Genomic DNA, 17522 nt, shown 5'->3' with positions numbered 1-17522 from the left:
AGAAAGTATTGGAGTAATGTTCCAACACTTATGTGGTTACCTGTAAGAAAGGTGCAGACATCATAGATTTGGGAACATGTATTGTCTTCATGTGCTGGCCGCCAGCAGACACATTAATGTGTGTTCCTCTGTACATCTCCCTCTCCTGCTGACTAGGTAAACATTCAAAGCCTGACAAGGGCAGCATGCAACAAAACAGTATATTATTTAAGACAATTGAGATAATTTATGGTATTTTTTATGCATAAAAATTGTTAATGCAATTGTAAGTGCATTATCACACACATTATTGAACCCATTACACCAAATCTGGATCCATCTGTTCAATGTATTAGCAAAAATGAAAAAGCGTTATGTTCCTGTGGTGGAAAATAACTCATTGACTCAAATGCTGTACTAAAGTACAGTTGTGATGTACTTTACTTGTGTATTTTCATTTTGTGCTCCTACTCTCTACTTCTATTCCACCACATTTCAGAGGGAAATTGTACCTTTTCTCTACATTTCTTTAATCATTTACTTAGATATTTGATAGTTACAAGTTACTTTACAGAGTATTTTACAATATGATTTGATATAAACTACCCAACACTATATTAAGTTGTTAAAATTTGTTTCACCTTGACAAGCTACATTAAATCGCTGCTTACGTTAATGTATATGTAATAATGTAACGGAAAGTGTCCAATCTGCATAACAAGTATTTTGATACTTAAGGTATGCTGTATTTTCCTTATAGTTCTTTCACTTAATTTAAATATTGAATGCAGGACTTTAACTCCCAATAAAGTATTTTCATACTGTGGTATTCCACTTTAACTCAATATCTGAGTCATCAAAGAGAAAGCAAATGTTACATTATGTTTCAGATACAGTTTGCATTCAATCATCTATTTTGTACTTCAATAAAGAACAGGTTTATTCAAGTCTAGTTGGCATGTAAAGGAACATACAACTCACCAGCCTTGCACCTCTTATTAGCTTCTGCAGACCTAAAAATCAAGAATCTCAGTTTGAAAAGAAATAAATCCATCATCTCTATTCATCCATTAAAGAAGTTAACTCTCACACTGTGGTCTTACCTCATTAAGATGTGACCACTTCCAGTTTTCAACAAGTTCTCTCTTTTCAGGTGCTCAAATGTAACCTGTTTCCTCATTGTTAGTTACAATAGCAGTATTTCCTGCAGATATATCAGAGAGGTTGCTAGCATCTTTATCTGCTCAGTATTTGTTGCAACCAGCAGAGCCTATTAGTGTGAAATAAGCCAGTCCTGAAACCTGACACTATTCCCAGGGGTCCAATTACACAGCAGAGGTCTAATACACTTGAACCCAGAGCGTGTTCTCATCTAAAATGTAAAACGCAAACAAAATTACAAACCACTCTGTTTACACACTTTATTGAGCATCATGTCCAATATACATTGCATTGACACAAAATGGAAAAAACCCAAAACAAATAATGGCGTTAGGGTGGATTACCTGGACACACCATTTTCAGAGCGTATTGCTTAATGACATTTCAAAACGCACCGAATCTGTGCAAATACAGTGAACACCGGTCAGAGGAGGTCATGGTAGGTTAGAAAATTCTGACTTAAAAAGGTAATGTTGACAGCAGTTATGTGATCAAGTCTACAGAAATCTACTAACTGTACACATCACATTCACCCAGAATGTACTAACAATGGTATCCTATTTAAACATACCCAACTCCTTCAAACCTGATTGCATGCGCCAAAGGTTGGTTAGTTACTTTTCAATGTCAGTCACAGATCAATCATGTATAACAGTATTGTAATTCAAAATAGATGTCATCATGGCTAAATAGTCAGCAACACCATCAATGGAAGTGAACAAAAGCCAATGGTTTCCAGACTCCACCCAAACACGACTGTGTATATTCTTCAAAATAAAAACCTAGATGCAGGATTGTGTCCTTTTCCAATGAGAACATTTATTTACTATGTGGTGAGTTAACTTCAAGTCTCTATCAACAATTACAACCCAAATTCAGTGATTAAGAAAAGGTGATAAATGTTGACTAAATATGCATCAGTCTGAACTCAAGATGTTGATAGAATTTAAGAGCATTACTTTACAATCTACCCAAAGTCTTCAGAGTCTAAACCCACGAGTGAATGTGACTTACACATCATTTACTCACACACTGATCCAAAGCCAAATGTGCCACAATGAACAACGTAAGAACGACTAGCCTAACTCTACAATGTAGCCCCTAAAATTCCCTATGTTAATAGATTAAAAACTCAACCAGAATCCTCATCAAATTTGTTAGCCTTTCAAATTGAGGTAAGCTCAGACGCCAGTTAACCAGTACACAAACGGAAGAATCACAGCTTAGGCTATTTTCACAGACTGTTTTTGGTTGTCCATGATTTAGAATTAACATTGCAAAAAGACATTAAACTCAGTGGTAATTAATAGACATCTTTATTGACCTTCAAGGCCACATGTTTAGAGGAAGGGTCGGGAATATTAGAGGTCTATTTTACTGATTGCTAATTGAGATCCTACTAAAGTTTAATCCTGAGAAGTTGGCACAAACCTCCTGTTAACGTTAGCCATGCCTTGTGCAAGCCAATATATTATAAAACGATAACTCTCAAAACACTGAGTAAGCCATTCCATTTACATCCACAGCTAGCAACAATACATAATAGAGCTGTTTGAGGGGATCATGCAGGTTTGAGAGTCATGGTTTCATATCTAACAGAGATACACTAGTATTGGAGGGAAATTCTAACAGAAGGCCGTTTCTCAGAGAAAAATAAAGACTGTATGAAAACATTTTATAAGTGCCTCAAAAAGTTCTTAACCTGTCCCTCTGAACAACAAGCAGACTGTGAGGAAGTGAAGCCAACAAAAGGCAACAGTGATTCAATGACAGTGTTCAAAATGATCACATCTATTGACAGAAATTTGTTGGGCCGACATTAATCTGGTGGTAAGTATGCAGTAGGGAGGACGAGTGATGACCTAATGGTAACGGGCTTTTGTTTGTTTTACACAATCTTGACCACTAAATTGCATAAGAAACCTGGTATAAAGTAGAAACTGTTCAGCAGCAGATAAAAAAGCAAGTTAATTTACAGTAGTGACATATCTTACATCATTAATTTTTCAAAATAAATAAAATTAAATATACAATTCCAGGTAGGAAACAGGTGAATTTCGCTGGTAGGGTTCTCAAATTGGCTCATCTTGCGGAAAATGACAACCGTTCACAGAAACGTGGTTGAAGCCAACCAATTCCTTTGACTGGCAAAACAAGGGGTGCAAAAGCCTTTTGCTGAAATTTTCCCTCTGAAGGCATTTCCTTTAACTGGAAAAAAGGAACATTGTAATTACTTTGTGTCCAGAAGGAGGATTTCCCACATGATGAGTGTTGCATAGCAAACATTTCCATATACAGTACTTACCCTGGAATTTACAATTGACTCCTAATCAAACGCCATCTCTTGACTTTTTCTTACACAGCGGGCCACCTTCCTCTTGAATTCACCGTTGGGGTCCTCCCTCCACTCTTTCTGTGGGAACAACATGAGATTCCTTTAACAAAACATCCTCAATTTACTTGAGGTGCCAAGATAATAAGAGTGAAAAAGGGATTTCCAGTGTCAGGGGAATGGGATAAGTGGTATAACTCACCGCAGCATCCACATTAGCTGGTGAATCGCTGTTGGGGTCTGCCAACATGGAGATAACACTAATCATGATTGTCTCTACTGTGTGAATCGGAAGCCAGCGTTCCTCAGGCTTTTCATAACCAAACTTATCCTCTCCAGGCTCATGCAGAATTGAGATGCAAACATCCCCGTTCTTTGCAACTGTAAAGGATGGGAACACATGTTTAACAGTAGCTTGTATAAATTAAAGTCTTCATTACTATCAAACTCACAGCTTGGATTATAGTGCTGCTCAGTCACAAAAAACATCAAAATGATGCAGTAGCATAACATTTATGTTTGTATTTATTTAAACGTCCAGACCAGGGGATGGCAATTAAGATTTGAAGTCAGTAAACATCAAACACTTTGCTCTATGTGTGTTTACCATTTGGGTGCCAGATTTCAGTGATGAACTTCATCTTTGGAGGCCGTAGTGGATAATCATAGGGAAAGGTAAGGTAAGCTTTGAAAAACCCTCCTTCACTGCAGTGGAAACAAAAAAAGAGCAAGGACAAAGTGAGATATTATGGAAAATAATAGTTCAAATTTTAATATAAATCTGAATCTGCACATATATTTTGGTTTGGAACCCAAATATCTCAACCAAGGAAGCTCTTATGCAAATAAGTTCTTACTTACAAAAGGGTATCTTGTGGACCGATGATAACAACTTCCCATTTATATATGTCATCATCATCTATCAGACCAGCTGAAAAGCCCTCCACGGGGTTCTTGTTGAGCTCTGGAAAAAGAGACATAAGGTTTTTTTAAATATGATAAACTGAAAATGAAGTATAGCATTTTCACAAATTCATCTGCCAGGAAGGTGACAGGTGTGTTGGTAAACAAGTAGTTGCGTCAAGCATACTGGGGATATTGTGTAGAAGTCAACATACAAAGTTGCTTGTTGTGACATTGAGAAAACAGAGATAAAAAGATTTAAACACAGAATTCAGATCAGATTTCATTAATTCATTTAATTTTAAATAGGCAATAACAGCAAACATGTAGGTAAACACATAACACCAAAAATATCTGGACTTCTGCACAGAATACACAGCAAACTTTCAGCAGGTGATACAATCACCACTGACACTTCTGAACCATGTATGGATAAATACATATAGGGAGGTAAAGAATTTTGACCTCTACTTAATATTTCTCTTAAAAAGCAAAGCTTAAGAGTATAGTGATTAGTATGGAATGACCGTGTTGCAGTGCATGTGTAATTAATGCTGTCAAAATAAACATTGTGCTAATTTGAACATTTGAGCCCTCTGGTCCATTTTTTGCCCAAAATATGAGATGCTGATTAGTAATACCAACTTTTAATGTAACATGAAGTCTGTAAAGTGAGTGCACCTCAAGACAATTTCCACCACTGACATTGACAAATTTGCTTAAAGCATCATTCTAATATAATTTTTGTTTATTCAGTATAGGACATAATCAGTCAATATGTTTGAAAACAGAAATATTAATTTTGTCTGTGTTTTGAATGTTTCAGACGTGATCCTGGTGTCACTTTGTAGGATATTAACTTGTGGTCGAAGTTTATTCATTGAATATATAGTTCGGGCCAGAAACTATATATATTCAATAACAATCACTGTTGAACAGAATTGAAAACTTGAAGAGGTGAATGAAATCAACTTCAAAACCCTACACACTGAAAAACTAAAACGTTCATACTGTACAATTAGTTCATTATCCTGAATCAGCCATAGTATATTATACTATTATTAGCCTCTAATTTTCAGTTGGTGAGGGCAGTGTGGCTTTTTGCTGTCATTTCAGCACCACAGGAGACCCTGAATCCCGACCGCAGTCTGTGGTTGTGGTAACTAACATCACAGTGAGTCTAACTTTATCAAAGTAGGTCACTGGCTACAGTGTCCAGACAGGAGAAATATTAGTATCAATTTGGGATATAAGTCTATAGATTAAATGTGATGCTGACCCTGTTATAAATACTGTATTTTGATATATCTAAAATGACTTTGGTTTTGTTAGGCAGCATTACAGTTAAAACATGCTGTAATCTGACCTTATTTGACTTTTGTAGTGGTGTAGAATTAACACTGAAGGCGTTTTACTGCTTGACTGTTGTATTTAAATTACAGATGACATTTCCTCAGTAATCGGATCGTAATTATCAAGGTGCTGAGTCAAAAACATCTTGACATTTCAATTAAACATTTAGTATAGTTTAGTTGAGTTTAACAAGCTCAGTTTAGTGATTAAGCATGTCGAAAAACTCTACAAAAAGTATATCCATGTTCTTATTCCTTCTATTTTTAGCCGACTAGAGACAGACAGACATCCAGGTGCTGAACTGGACTCGACTGTCAGTCAGCAGCTGACCAAACTGCTCTTCTTACCAACGTCCATGTGTCTGCCATTAACGAGAGAAGAGGCACTACCGCCATCACCATTGATCACAATGATGATGGCTCTCACAATAAGCCAAAAGGAGAGCAATAAGTTTAATCACAGTGGGCTTCAACACAGAGATGCATTAACCCACAAAAAGCCGCTAACCTACCAGCGTTAGTATCAGCCAGATTTAGCCTGAGTAACGCTGAGTATTATCTTATATAGCTAGGTGGTGAGTTTGTAATTTTAAACAAGTTGCTACTTGCTGAACAGCATGTTTGTCTGTGAAAGGCTGGGGGTTATACAGCTTTCATTAGCTAAGCTAAAGTCATCAGAGCAGATGAGTCCCTGGATTGATTATTCCTTTGTTCCGCCAGCTAACTAATGTCGAACTTGCTAGCCCGTTAGCAAGGTTGGCGCTGCGATTCAGTATTGGTTCAGAAATAATGTTTTTAAAGACAATATGTATCGTTATTTTCACCAGGTATCAGCTAATCGAAGCATCTTAGCTACATAGTGGATTACAGTGATAATGGAGCCCATTATGTAGCTTAAATTAGCTTTCTGGGCTTACTCCGATGGCGTAAACACAGCTTTGCGTAGCTAAAAAAAGCTAACGTTAGCTGCTGGCTAGGTAACCTTTATATCGATTGTATTTGCTTGCAAGTGTAGTATTCATAGTACCTGCCAATTGTTTTCGAAGAAGTAATGCTGATTGTTCGGTCATGGTACGTGGGCGTAAATGAAAAAACACTTTGAGTCGACAAATAGTTCCCGAAAAACCAGAGCTGGAGCTGGAGTCGAGTGGAGGCTGGCGCTGCCTGCTGTGTTTTGACACAAGCTTCAGCTGCTGCTTCAGCTGTGCGCATGCGTGTCTGCAGTCGTGTGCGCGTGTGTGCGCGTGTGTGTGCGTGTGTGTGTGTGTGTGTGTGTGTGTGTGTGTGTGTGTGTGTGTGTGTGTGTGTGTGTGTGTGTGTGCCCTCCAGTTTATAAGACTATTTATTGTGTCATTTGAGCAGGGATTTTATTAATGTCATTTTTTCCCCCATCACTTTATTTATAGAAAGAGTCACATACAACGTGTGTGATAATAATACAGACACTCACACCTAGAGGTCTAAATCAACAGTATGAGATCAAACATTTTCTCTAAAGTTAAAATGGTGGTAGTATCATGATGGCTCTCTCTATATATTTTTTCTATTCCTAGACCCTGACATACATATTTGAAAAAATGAAAAAATGTTAGATTTTCTAAATTCAACAGGTGTGTTATTTTCCAGGTGTGTTAACTTTTTATAGAAGGGTGTTAAGACACAATTTCTGTACAAGAATTTGAGGTTTCTTCTCTTTTTTCTAACTTAATACAACATATTTTGAACATAGGTGATGTAGATTCTGATATATGGGATGATGAATATGATATAATGTTTATATATAAGACGTATGTTTGATATTCATGATGTTTTTGATGTATTGTTTTTTGAAGTATGACTTTTGTATTACTGCTTTTTTCTATGTGCTTTATTGAATTGTTAATTGTTCTGGGATGTTTAACCACACCTGCCATCATAGAGCTTGTTAGCCTATTGGTGTGCATGATGTGTAAATATGAGTGTGGTTTCCATTTTTAAAAGATTCTGACCTGATGAAGATCCAAGTAGGATCAAAACTTTGTCATCATTAAACTTTTGTGGCTTGGAGTAAGTGTGCAGGCGTTACCTTTTTTCACGATAATACAATAACAGAAACAATAACATCATAACATCATAATGAAATAAAAATAATATAAAGGACATGACTTCATTTTCAGTTTGTTGATACAGTCAACATGGTAACAGGACAAAGGGTAAAATTGATAATAATAGATAAATAGAAAGAAAAATAACTTAACAGAAAAAGTAGGCAATAAAATCTGATTTCTTTAAAGAAAATCCTGGAACATACTAATTATATGTGCACATTTCATATTGTTTATAAGTTGGATAGACTAAAAATACTCTCTAAATTCAATCATGAAAAGTTCAAACGACAGGTGAGACCTTGAGCACTTTTATGGATTTATGGATGTGAAATCTTCCCAGTAAAATGAATAATCTGATAGTCTGGTTTTGTTTTCATAGTATTGTATCACATCCTCAGCTTCCAGCTCAATTGAATGGTTGGTTTGAGTGTCAAAATAATCCTCAATTTCTTTCCCAGAATCCTGATGTGTACTGACAGTCATAAAATAGATGTTTAGTTGTGTCTTCTTAATTTTTTTTTACAAAAATCACATTTGTTATCAATATCAACAAATCTTGATCATTTGAGGGGGATAGTACATACACAGACATTTGGGTGACTTACCGGATGTCATGTAAGTCATCCTGACTCACAGGAGTGCTCAAATTAAAAGATTATTCTATTACAAAATAAAGACGTTCATCTTGCAGGATGGTTGGATTCCCATGAAAATATCACCAGTTAAGTTAATTGTGGAGATCATTGAAGAGGCTTGGCATGTACAGTCCAGGATTAGATATGATTCCTGCAAAGATACACTTTGTTACATTTTCACAGAGAAACCAGTGGCTTGTCTTGTCTTATTAATTGTTTGATAGTTTGGGCTTCTACCTGTCTTCTACTCCCATACCTGCAGAGTGAACCAATTATTACACATTTAATTTATTATAGCTGCGCACATATTGTTTGTAGAATAGTCCCTTTGTCAGATGAAAAGGTTGGGGTTTTTATTACAAGATGTTTAGAATATGTTTTTATGGATGCCCATTTGTTCTACAACAATGGCACAAAGTCATTTTCAGGGACCAGAGGGAGAAAATGCATCCCTGACATTGTGGTAGGCCATGATATGGACAGGAGCACTTGTGAGGTAGGGCACAAACAACATCTGTCCATCTATTTGTGTAATTTCGGGCACTAATTCTTCAATTCAATTCTTCACAGATAGACAGTCCATGAGGAAAAAAAGGATACATGTTTTTTTTAAAGGTACATTTGTTGTAAGACATGAGGCAGAGGTGGTTTCAGAATCAGAATCAGAATCATCTTTATTGGTAAAGTATGTTTGCACATACAAGGAATTTGACTCTGGTTTAGTGTCTCTCAATGCACTTACACAAAATAACAACACAAAGATCTTCAGAAATATACACAAGGAATAACTATTTATAGGTGAAATGACTATATACAACTTTGTGCCTGTTGCTGCATACATGACTACTATTGTATGCAGTATGTAAACATGCTAAATATACTAATGTACACCTAAACATAATGAATAAAACAAAGAAGTGACTAATGTTTTCAAATTCTTTACATACAGTAGCAAGTGGCTACTATGCAGAGATCTTTTAGCAGATTTGTTAGGTGTTTCATTTATGTTACTGCTGCTACTACTCATTACTCATTGTTGCCCCACAACAAAGTGAAATTAAGTTGTACAACATTTATTTATTAAATATACCATATTACTGCAGCAGAAGCAAGAGTGCGTTCATGACTATCGGAAATACTAGTATGCATAAGCGGTCTTCCTTAATTTATCAAAGGGGAGATTCGGAAATATTGGATTGCCTATTTTCTTAGTTACCTGCCACATTATTACTATTTGTTTTAAAATAAAAATATAGCAAAAAACCAAAACAAAACAAATGTATTGCTAAAAAACGCAGATTTGTTGAAGACGTCGTATTTACTATTGGAGTATTTGAAAACCGGAGCTTTTGAAGAGCACTTAAAGGTAGCACTATGCGGAAGGGAGGTTGTACGGCGCCATATTTAATACATCAGAAGCTAACTCGCTAGCGTTAGCTGTTTGTAAGCTGAAACTTTTAACTTCAGACGCTAACTCAAAGCAAGCCTTCACACTAAAACGAAAATGAATGTAATAGATCATGTACGGGACATGGCTGCCGCCGGCCTTCACTCCAACGTCCGGATATTGAGCAGTTTACTGCTAACGATGAGCAATAACAACCCGTAAGTAATGTCAGCACGGGCTCCGTCTATTTCCTGGAGGGCCCTCTTGTACAACACAGTGATTATGTAAATTAGTATAACCATTACACAGATCGGGCTTCTAAATTAATTTAAATAGCCACCCGAAAAACACACATCCCAAATAAGTATGTTGATAAGAGTATAAGTTACATTATAAGGCGGAACATGAATGTACGTTTTTGCTCTCCAAGAGATAGTCGTGTGTAGATTCCCCTATAGTTCATGGTGCTCGCTATTAGCATCAGATGTTATGAATTTAAAGTAAATAATTTATTGTTTAGGATGACTTCATATTATGTGCACTACCTGCTTCTTTTCGTTGCGAAATCTTGACAATATAGTGTGATTAATTTAAAATAAAAAGGCCATGTAACAACTGTGTTGTCAAAGAATCGAACAGTGTTTTTGTTCTTCTTGACTAATATTATTTAAGTTATATTATTTATTACAAGCAGGAGGCAGCTGAAGCAGGATGCCTCTTGTAGTTATAGCCATCTCTGTCTGATCACTCTTAATGTTTTTTTGTTGTAATTCTCAATCCTATGTGTAGAATATAATTTTTAAACTACTATTTATTCTGCTGGTCTTCTCTGTATTGTCTGTATGCTCCAAGGAAAATATCATCTTGCTCGTTGCAATTCTACAAACACATTGCATTATACTGTGTGCATTAGAGACACATTTTACTATGTTGTTTCTAGTCAGATTCGAATGATTTTATTATTTGCATTTCTTCGACTCAAGAGAGCTGTTCTCACCAGCCCAGAAGTACCAGCTGTTGGTTTACCACGCTGATGCCATCTTCCACGATAAGGAATATCGTAATGCTGCATGCAAGTACAGTATGGCACTGCAACAGAAGAAGGTGCTCAGCAAGACATCCAAAGTCCGTACTTCTACTGGTGGAGCTGCAGCTAACATACAGGCACAAGTATGTTAGATAAGACTATTCATGTTTCAATTGCAGATTGAAACTGTAATGCTACTCAGTGTGTGTCCTAACAGAACACAACTACTGCAGAAATATTTGTTTCACATTGCTGTTTTTATGATGGTATCATGCAATATTTTGCACCATGAGGAACACCAGAAACTCCCAATGTGGAGCGCAGTACTTTAAGACTTTGTTCAAAATGTAGGCAGAAAGTGACAAGAAGCTACTTAAGGATGTTAAAGGATAAAACCTGTTGTTTAGAAGATACCATCTGCCACAACCAGGAGGCCTGGAAGTCTTTTCTGATGAAGGTTAATCTCTCCTCCTGGAATCAAATCCATATTGACAGTTGAATTGTTGTAGGAAAAAAATACCATTAAACTGGTGATATCCTTTCATGATGTCTTTCAGAGTTTGCCCTCTGAGATTGAGGTAAAGTACAAGATTGCTGAATGCTACACCATTTTGAAACTGGATAAAGACGCCATCGCAGTGCTTGATGGGATTCCCTCAAGACAGAGGACTCCAAAGGTAGGCTGCTACAGTCATGGTTGTTGTATTGAACTCTTATCTTCATGCATTACGTCATTTATATTATACAGACCTTTTATCTGTCAACTCAGTGGTGCTAAGTGGTGACTCAATTTTTAAGAAATGGATGTTATTGTTCTTTCTCACCTCAGATCAACATGATGCTAGCTAACCTGTACAGGAAAGCTGGTCAGGAGCGCTCCGCTGTGACGAGCTACAAAGAAGTCCTCAGACAGTGTCCCCTCGCCCTGGATGCAATCATTGGTATGCATGACCACAGTGATGCCTCCATCCAACAAACATTTAACTTGTGGAGACACTTGTACCTGCTTAAGTCTATATGCTGCCCTGTATGTGTGCACATGCTCTCCAGAGTTCTGCTTGGACTTAAACGGACCACTCGCTCCAATATACCTTTTTAGGATTGTATGACCGACATGTTTGTAAAAAGCTCTCTATAGATAATTTTTGTTTTTTCTCCACCCAGGCCTTCTCTCTTTATCAGTCAAAGGGGCTGAAGTGGCGTCCATGACCATGGATGTTATTCAGAGTATCCCCAACCTGGACTGGCTCTCTGTTTGGATTAAAGCATATGCCTTCATACATGCAGGGGACAATCAAAGAGCCATCAACACGATTTGGTGAGGAGAGTTTGCTCATGTAAATATAATATCCTGGTTAACATACTCATTCTTTTTAAGTGACTCGATATTACCATGCCTTTTAATGTAATCATTTGTTTAATTGATGTGTGTCATCATCTTTCTCGCTCTGTCGTAGCTCTCTAGAGAAGAAGTCTCTTTTGCGGGACAACGTGGACCTCCTGGTGAGCCTGGCAGATGTCTATTTCAGGGCAGGTGACACCAAGAACGCCATCCTCAAATTTGAACAAGCCCAGATGCTGGACCCGTATCTCATCAAAGGTGCGTAAAATTGATTTATTTTTGTTCTATTCTGTTTTTTTGCAATCATTGATTGACCTAACAACTGTCACAAATTGTAAGTTGGAATACATTAATGGGAGCTGTGTAGGAAATGTTAGTACGCCCTCTGTAGTCAAGAACAACTTGTGGCTTGTTTTCAAAGATGACACCAAAACAGTTATGGAGTGAAGTGAATGTCTGAAAGGGGCTTAGGAAGCGTATACTGTGTAATAAAATGAGATCTGGAATTTATGTTTGACACAATTCAAGTTTTATGTTTTTGGTGCTGGCAGGAATGGATGTGTATGGCTACCTGATGGCTCGTGAGGGACACCTGGAAGATGTTGAGGTCCTGGGAGGACGACTGTTTAATATCTCAGACCAGCACGCTGAGCCCTGGGTGATTTCTGGGTGAGTCTCTGAGTGTGTAGCCTTGCAGAGGCTTAAAAGGCCCTCACTTGAGATTAGTGTCATTTAGGGCTGGGTAGATTTGGATTTCCGGAATCAATTAGATTATGATTCACAAGGTCCCAATTTAATTTGATTTCAATACGGTTGGGGATATTTCATTTACAATACCAATTTTGCTTGGATATGAAAGAGATTCTCAGAGAGAGCATTATTAAAATATGCATGTTAATGCATGCAATCATAGATTGTACTACGTATGATCAAGAAAGACCATATGTGAAGGAAGAACTTAGGAAGATCTTCCTATCTGCACAGCCAAACATAGCAGCTCCTCCGCGGACTGTTTTACCCGGATGGTCCTGCTCTTTCTCGGCAGGCTTCACTTCACTCAGCTGTCTGTCAGACCTGCTGCGTCTTCCCACTTAAACCTGAATAACAAACTGAGGCTCGGTGCTCTGGTTGGATCCACACGTAGAGCCTGGGCCAACTGGGAGGCTAGTTGAGCGTTAGCCACAGCATGGCTAGAGGAAAGCACAGCCAGCTAGCCTCCCACCTCGCCCTGGCTCTCTGTTTCTCAGGTTATTCAGGGAAGAAGCAGCAGGTCTGTCAGGCAGCGGAGTGAAGTGGAGCCTGTGGAGGAAGCACTGGGACCAAGAGGGTGAAACAGTCTGTGGAGGGAAGCACAGCCAGGTGGTGGAGGAGAAGGCGACAAATCGGCCTGTGATATAGACAGAAATGTTCATTTTGGGCCGATGTCGATATTTCATTTTAAAGCCATATTCGGCCGATACCAATGACATGCCGATATTATGGTGCATTCCTAGTTTATATTAAGAATGGACCCCAAAGCAGATACATCATGTACTTTTTTAACATGAACAGATTACAACAGTCAACACAGTATAGTGCAACTCTACAGACTCAGTGAGTATAGAGTGACCAGATAAGTGCTTTCTTTTTATTCAGTGTATAAACAACAATAGATTTTAAATGGAATCACCAGGCAGCCAGTGTAAGTAAGGTGGCTAAAAACATACCCACTGTAATGTAAACATCACTAATTTCTCAGTAAAACATTCACTTTGCTGTGATTGTCTCACAAAGCTTTTGTGCAACAGGCTTGGCGGTGCCTTCAGTGGAGCAGCTCCCGCCATGTTAAACAAGATCTGGCCACAAGATTTTGCACAATGAAATCCAGTGTGAGATCTCGTGCATGGTGAGATCTGGCCAGGTCTCGTTGAACATGGTGGGAACTGCTCCACTGAAGGCACCGCCAAGCCTAAAGGCAGATGTCTGGATTCATTTTGGATTTAAAATCCACAAGAAAAAGCTCTATATTAAAAGACCAATCTTGAATTTTATGAATCGATATTGCAAAAATTAAATGATCAATTTGAATCGGAAAATCAGTATTTATTTATTTGTTTCAAGGAGGATGTACAAGAGATTGTTGACAGTTCTGTTTTTGTCCTCAAATGAACCTTTGCTGCTCCTGATTTGCACCACTGGGCTCTCAGTGGTCGTCACTTCTGATTTTCAAAATGTAAAAACATGGCAGCTGCTCTGTAGACATCAATTCTGTGTCAAACTGTCAACCAAAATCAGTTTCTGAATTTCATGAACTGTCGTGTCCACATTGGAATGTATCACAACATTTGCAAATATAACAATTCATTCTCCTGTTTAGTTGTTTTCATCTTTTTGCATGTGTCTCTGTTGTTCAGTTGTCACAGCTTTTACAGCAAACGTTACTCCAGAGCTCTCTACCTGGGAGCAAAGGCCATCCAGCTCAACAGTAACAGTGTGCAGGCCCTCCTCCTGAAGGGGGCAGCACTGAGAAACATGGGCCGCGTTCAGGAAGCCATCATCCATTTTAGAGAGGCCATGCGCCTGGCACCCTGCAGACTTGACTGCTATGAAGGCATGTTTGGTTTTTAAATATGTTATCTTTTCAGATGTGGATTTCTGTCCTGCTGGCACTGGTCTCTACATCATAATAACAGCTGTTCCCTCACAGGTCTGATTGACTGTTACCTGGCATCCAATGGGATTAGAGAGGCTATGGGGATGGCCAATAACATCTATAAGACTCTGGGGGCCAACGCGCAGACTTTGACCATCCTTGCCACAGTGTGCCTGGAAGACCCCGTGACTCAGGAGAAAGCCAAAACCCTACTGGACAAAGCCCTGGCTCAGAGACCCGACTACACCAAGGCTGTGGTCAAAAAGGCTGAACTGCTGAGTACGTACAGCTGTGACATTGTTGCCAGCGTCAGCCATTGGCGTGTAGATATTTGAGTATCAGGTTTTGTGTGCTGTAGGAGAGGTTCTTTGTTTGGCTGCTACAGTTGTCACAAGGGTTGTGTTTTTTGTGAAGGTCGGGAACAGAAATATGAAGAAGGGATCGCTCTGCTCCGGAATGCCCTGGCCAATCAGAGTGATTGTGTCCTGCACAGGATGCTGGGAGATTTCCTGGTGGCTGTCAACGATTACCAAGAAGCCATGGATCAGTATAGCATAGCACTAAGGTAACCAGAGATTGGTTTTTTTTCTTATATCTGTAGATGTTTATAAAACCATATTTTCCTCCACTTTTTGATGTGGATAGCAGTCACATTACAAGATAATGATGTTTCAGATTCCTCTCCTCTTCTGTCGATGGGTTCAGTCTATTTTTCTTTCTTTCTTTTCTAAGTCTGGATCCCAATGATCAGAAGTCTCTAGAAGGCATGCAGAAGATGGAGAAGGAGGAGAGTCCTACAGATGCCACAGTGGAGCTGGATGGTGACGACATGGAGGGCAGCGGAGAGGATGGAGACCTTGAGGGCAGTGACAGTGAGGCAGCTCAGTGGGCTGATCAGGAACAGTGGTTTGGTATGCAGTGACCCGGGGCCACCACCTCCTAACACCCTGCAGCCTGCGGGAGGCCTTCAGCCATCAGGGTTGTCAAACAAGACAAGGTGGCCTCTGGAGTTCATACCGCTCCGTACACGTGACCACAGAGGTTAACATGGAGACATTGCCTGCTTCAGAGACCCCTGGATGAACTGATGCCCAGGTTTGCAATGCAGCTACAGGAGGACTTCAGTGCTTGTTTTTTTTTTTGAAATGCAGCTTGATGCACAACTCCAGCCATTTTGGACCTAATTGTTGTTTTTCCATCATCTCAACAGTGTTATCATCAAAACCACTGGAGAGCTTTTGACGCTGGTTTGCTTGTCTACACAGCTTTCCACCAAAGTCTTAAAGTCTTACACTCAAACCCCCCAAAAAAACAGACCAACAACTTGGTCTCTTGTTCTGTAGTGAGACATCTTTTAAAAATTAAAGTTACACCACTGATATGAAAGAAATGCATTACTGTTCCCGGTAGTATAAAATACAACTTGAACACTTAAAAAAAGACAGCTTTTTCTGCAGTGTAATGGTCAGAATCAACTAGTATGATAGCAAAATCAGGTTCAGGCCCAAAATGGCTGCCGTTATACTTAACATGTGTCACAGCAGGGCAAAGATTTTTAATTAGTGTTGTGTTTGAGGCTGACTGACTCACTTGTTTGCAACAGAGGAAACAAGGTTTATGTCAAAGTATCACAATCAAATTTCTCTGACAGACACTTGAGATCTGTAGAAAAAAAAAAGTGACAATGTATAATATTTCTGCTGCTCGCATAAGTTTTCTTTTGAATTCTGTCTCATCTGAATTTGTCATGTATTGTATAATTGTCATTATTTTGGTGCGTGTTGTCTGTTGAGTCTGCCTTTCTTTGTATCAAAAAATAACCCCATCACTGACTCATTCTTAGGTTTGGAAGTGTTACTTTACCATTTCAAAACAAATGTTTATAGTATTTTGTACATATTTTTAAAAATGTATAATAAAATCATTAAACACTCAGTTGACATATGTGCTGTAATCCAGTTTCTCTAAAAAACAAAGTTCAGTGATAGACGACACATTACAAAGAACATTCAGTAAACTCTTCATGTATGACAGTTTTATTTACCTGAAACCAAAGTTCATGTGATACAGTGTACAATCATTTCTGAAAATACAGTACAGCAATTACGCAAAAAATGCCAGTGAAGGGACTGCCTGCCGCTCATCACTGCACCACTACACGTCCGCCTTCCCAGATATGGCAAAATCTGCTCCGAACATGTTGCACATCTCAGTGCAAAGCAAAAACAAAAGTCTGTTTGGTTTTTAAATATCCCATAAAAGTATTTCCTTAGGAAAGATGAACTGTGTTTTTGAGCTTATTTAACATTTGTACTATCTGACAAGTGTCTATTCTATTTACCAATACTATACATCAGCTATTACACAAGTCTGGTAAAACAGATGGCTGATTCAGCAGACATGCACCATGGAATATTGTACAATTTACTGTACACAGTACTAAGATCTTAGTCTAAAAAGATGGCATGAGAATTGTGTCATAATCTAAGGCTCTTCATGCAGGAGGATGGAAGGACCGATGAGGTGGGATTGGCTAGTTTTCACCAGACATTTATTTGTGGCCATTCTATAAAAACCATGTATGAACTTTATGAGCCCTGTCTTCAGATTACTTAACTGACATGCAGCTCTTGTAAGATGTGCTGCCCACAACACACATGCACAACACAAAACAAAACCAAAGTT

The 17522-nt window shown here is 38.5% G+C and overlaps 2 protein-coding genes across 2 annotated transcripts; one reads left to right on the top strand and one right to left on the bottom strand.

Moving 5' to 3' along the window:
* Window positions 1-1386: 1386 nt before the first annotated feature.
* Window positions 1387-6922, bottom strand: LOC121903711 (ubiquitin-conjugating enzyme E2 G1-like). The gene is made up of 6 exons (XM_042421019.1): window positions 6755-6922; window positions 4334-4436; window positions 4080-4177; window positions 3675-3853; window positions 3446-3553; window positions 1387-3348 (listed from the first exon to the last, which is right to left on the bottom strand). The coding sequence occupies exons 1-5, from the start codon at window positions 6795-6797 to the stop codon at window positions 3467-3469; spliced, it is 510 nt and encodes a 169-aa protein (XP_042276953.1). The 5' UTR covers window positions 6798-6922; the 3' UTR covers window positions 1387-3348; window positions 3446-3466.
* A 2898-nt stretch (window positions 6923-9820) lies between these two features.
* Window positions 9821-16772, top strand: anapc7 (anaphase promoting complex subunit 7). The gene is made up of 11 exons (XM_042421018.1): window positions 9821-10054; window positions 10820-11006; window positions 11421-11540; window positions 11693-11804; window positions 12028-12181; window positions 12321-12463; window positions 12757-12874; window positions 14599-14795; window positions 14892-15116; window positions 15252-15402; window positions 15570-16772. The coding sequence occupies exons 1-11, from the start codon at window positions 9954-9956 to the stop codon at window positions 15757-15759; spliced, it is 1698 nt and encodes a 565-aa protein (XP_042276952.1). The 5' UTR covers window positions 9821-9953; the 3' UTR covers window positions 15760-16772.
* The last annotated feature ends 750 nt before the right edge of the window (window positions 16773-17522 follow it).

The sequence above is a fragment of the Thunnus maccoyii genome, chromosome 9, assembly GCF_910596095.1.
Source record: "Thunnus maccoyii chromosome 9, fThuMac1.1, whole genome shotgun sequence".
NCBI lineage: Eukaryota > Metazoa > Chordata > Actinopteri > Scombriformes > Scombridae > Thunnus > Thunnus maccoyii.
The sequence above is the reverse complement of the archived record's forward strand: the minus strand, read 5'-3'. Positions and strand labels throughout refer to the sequence as shown.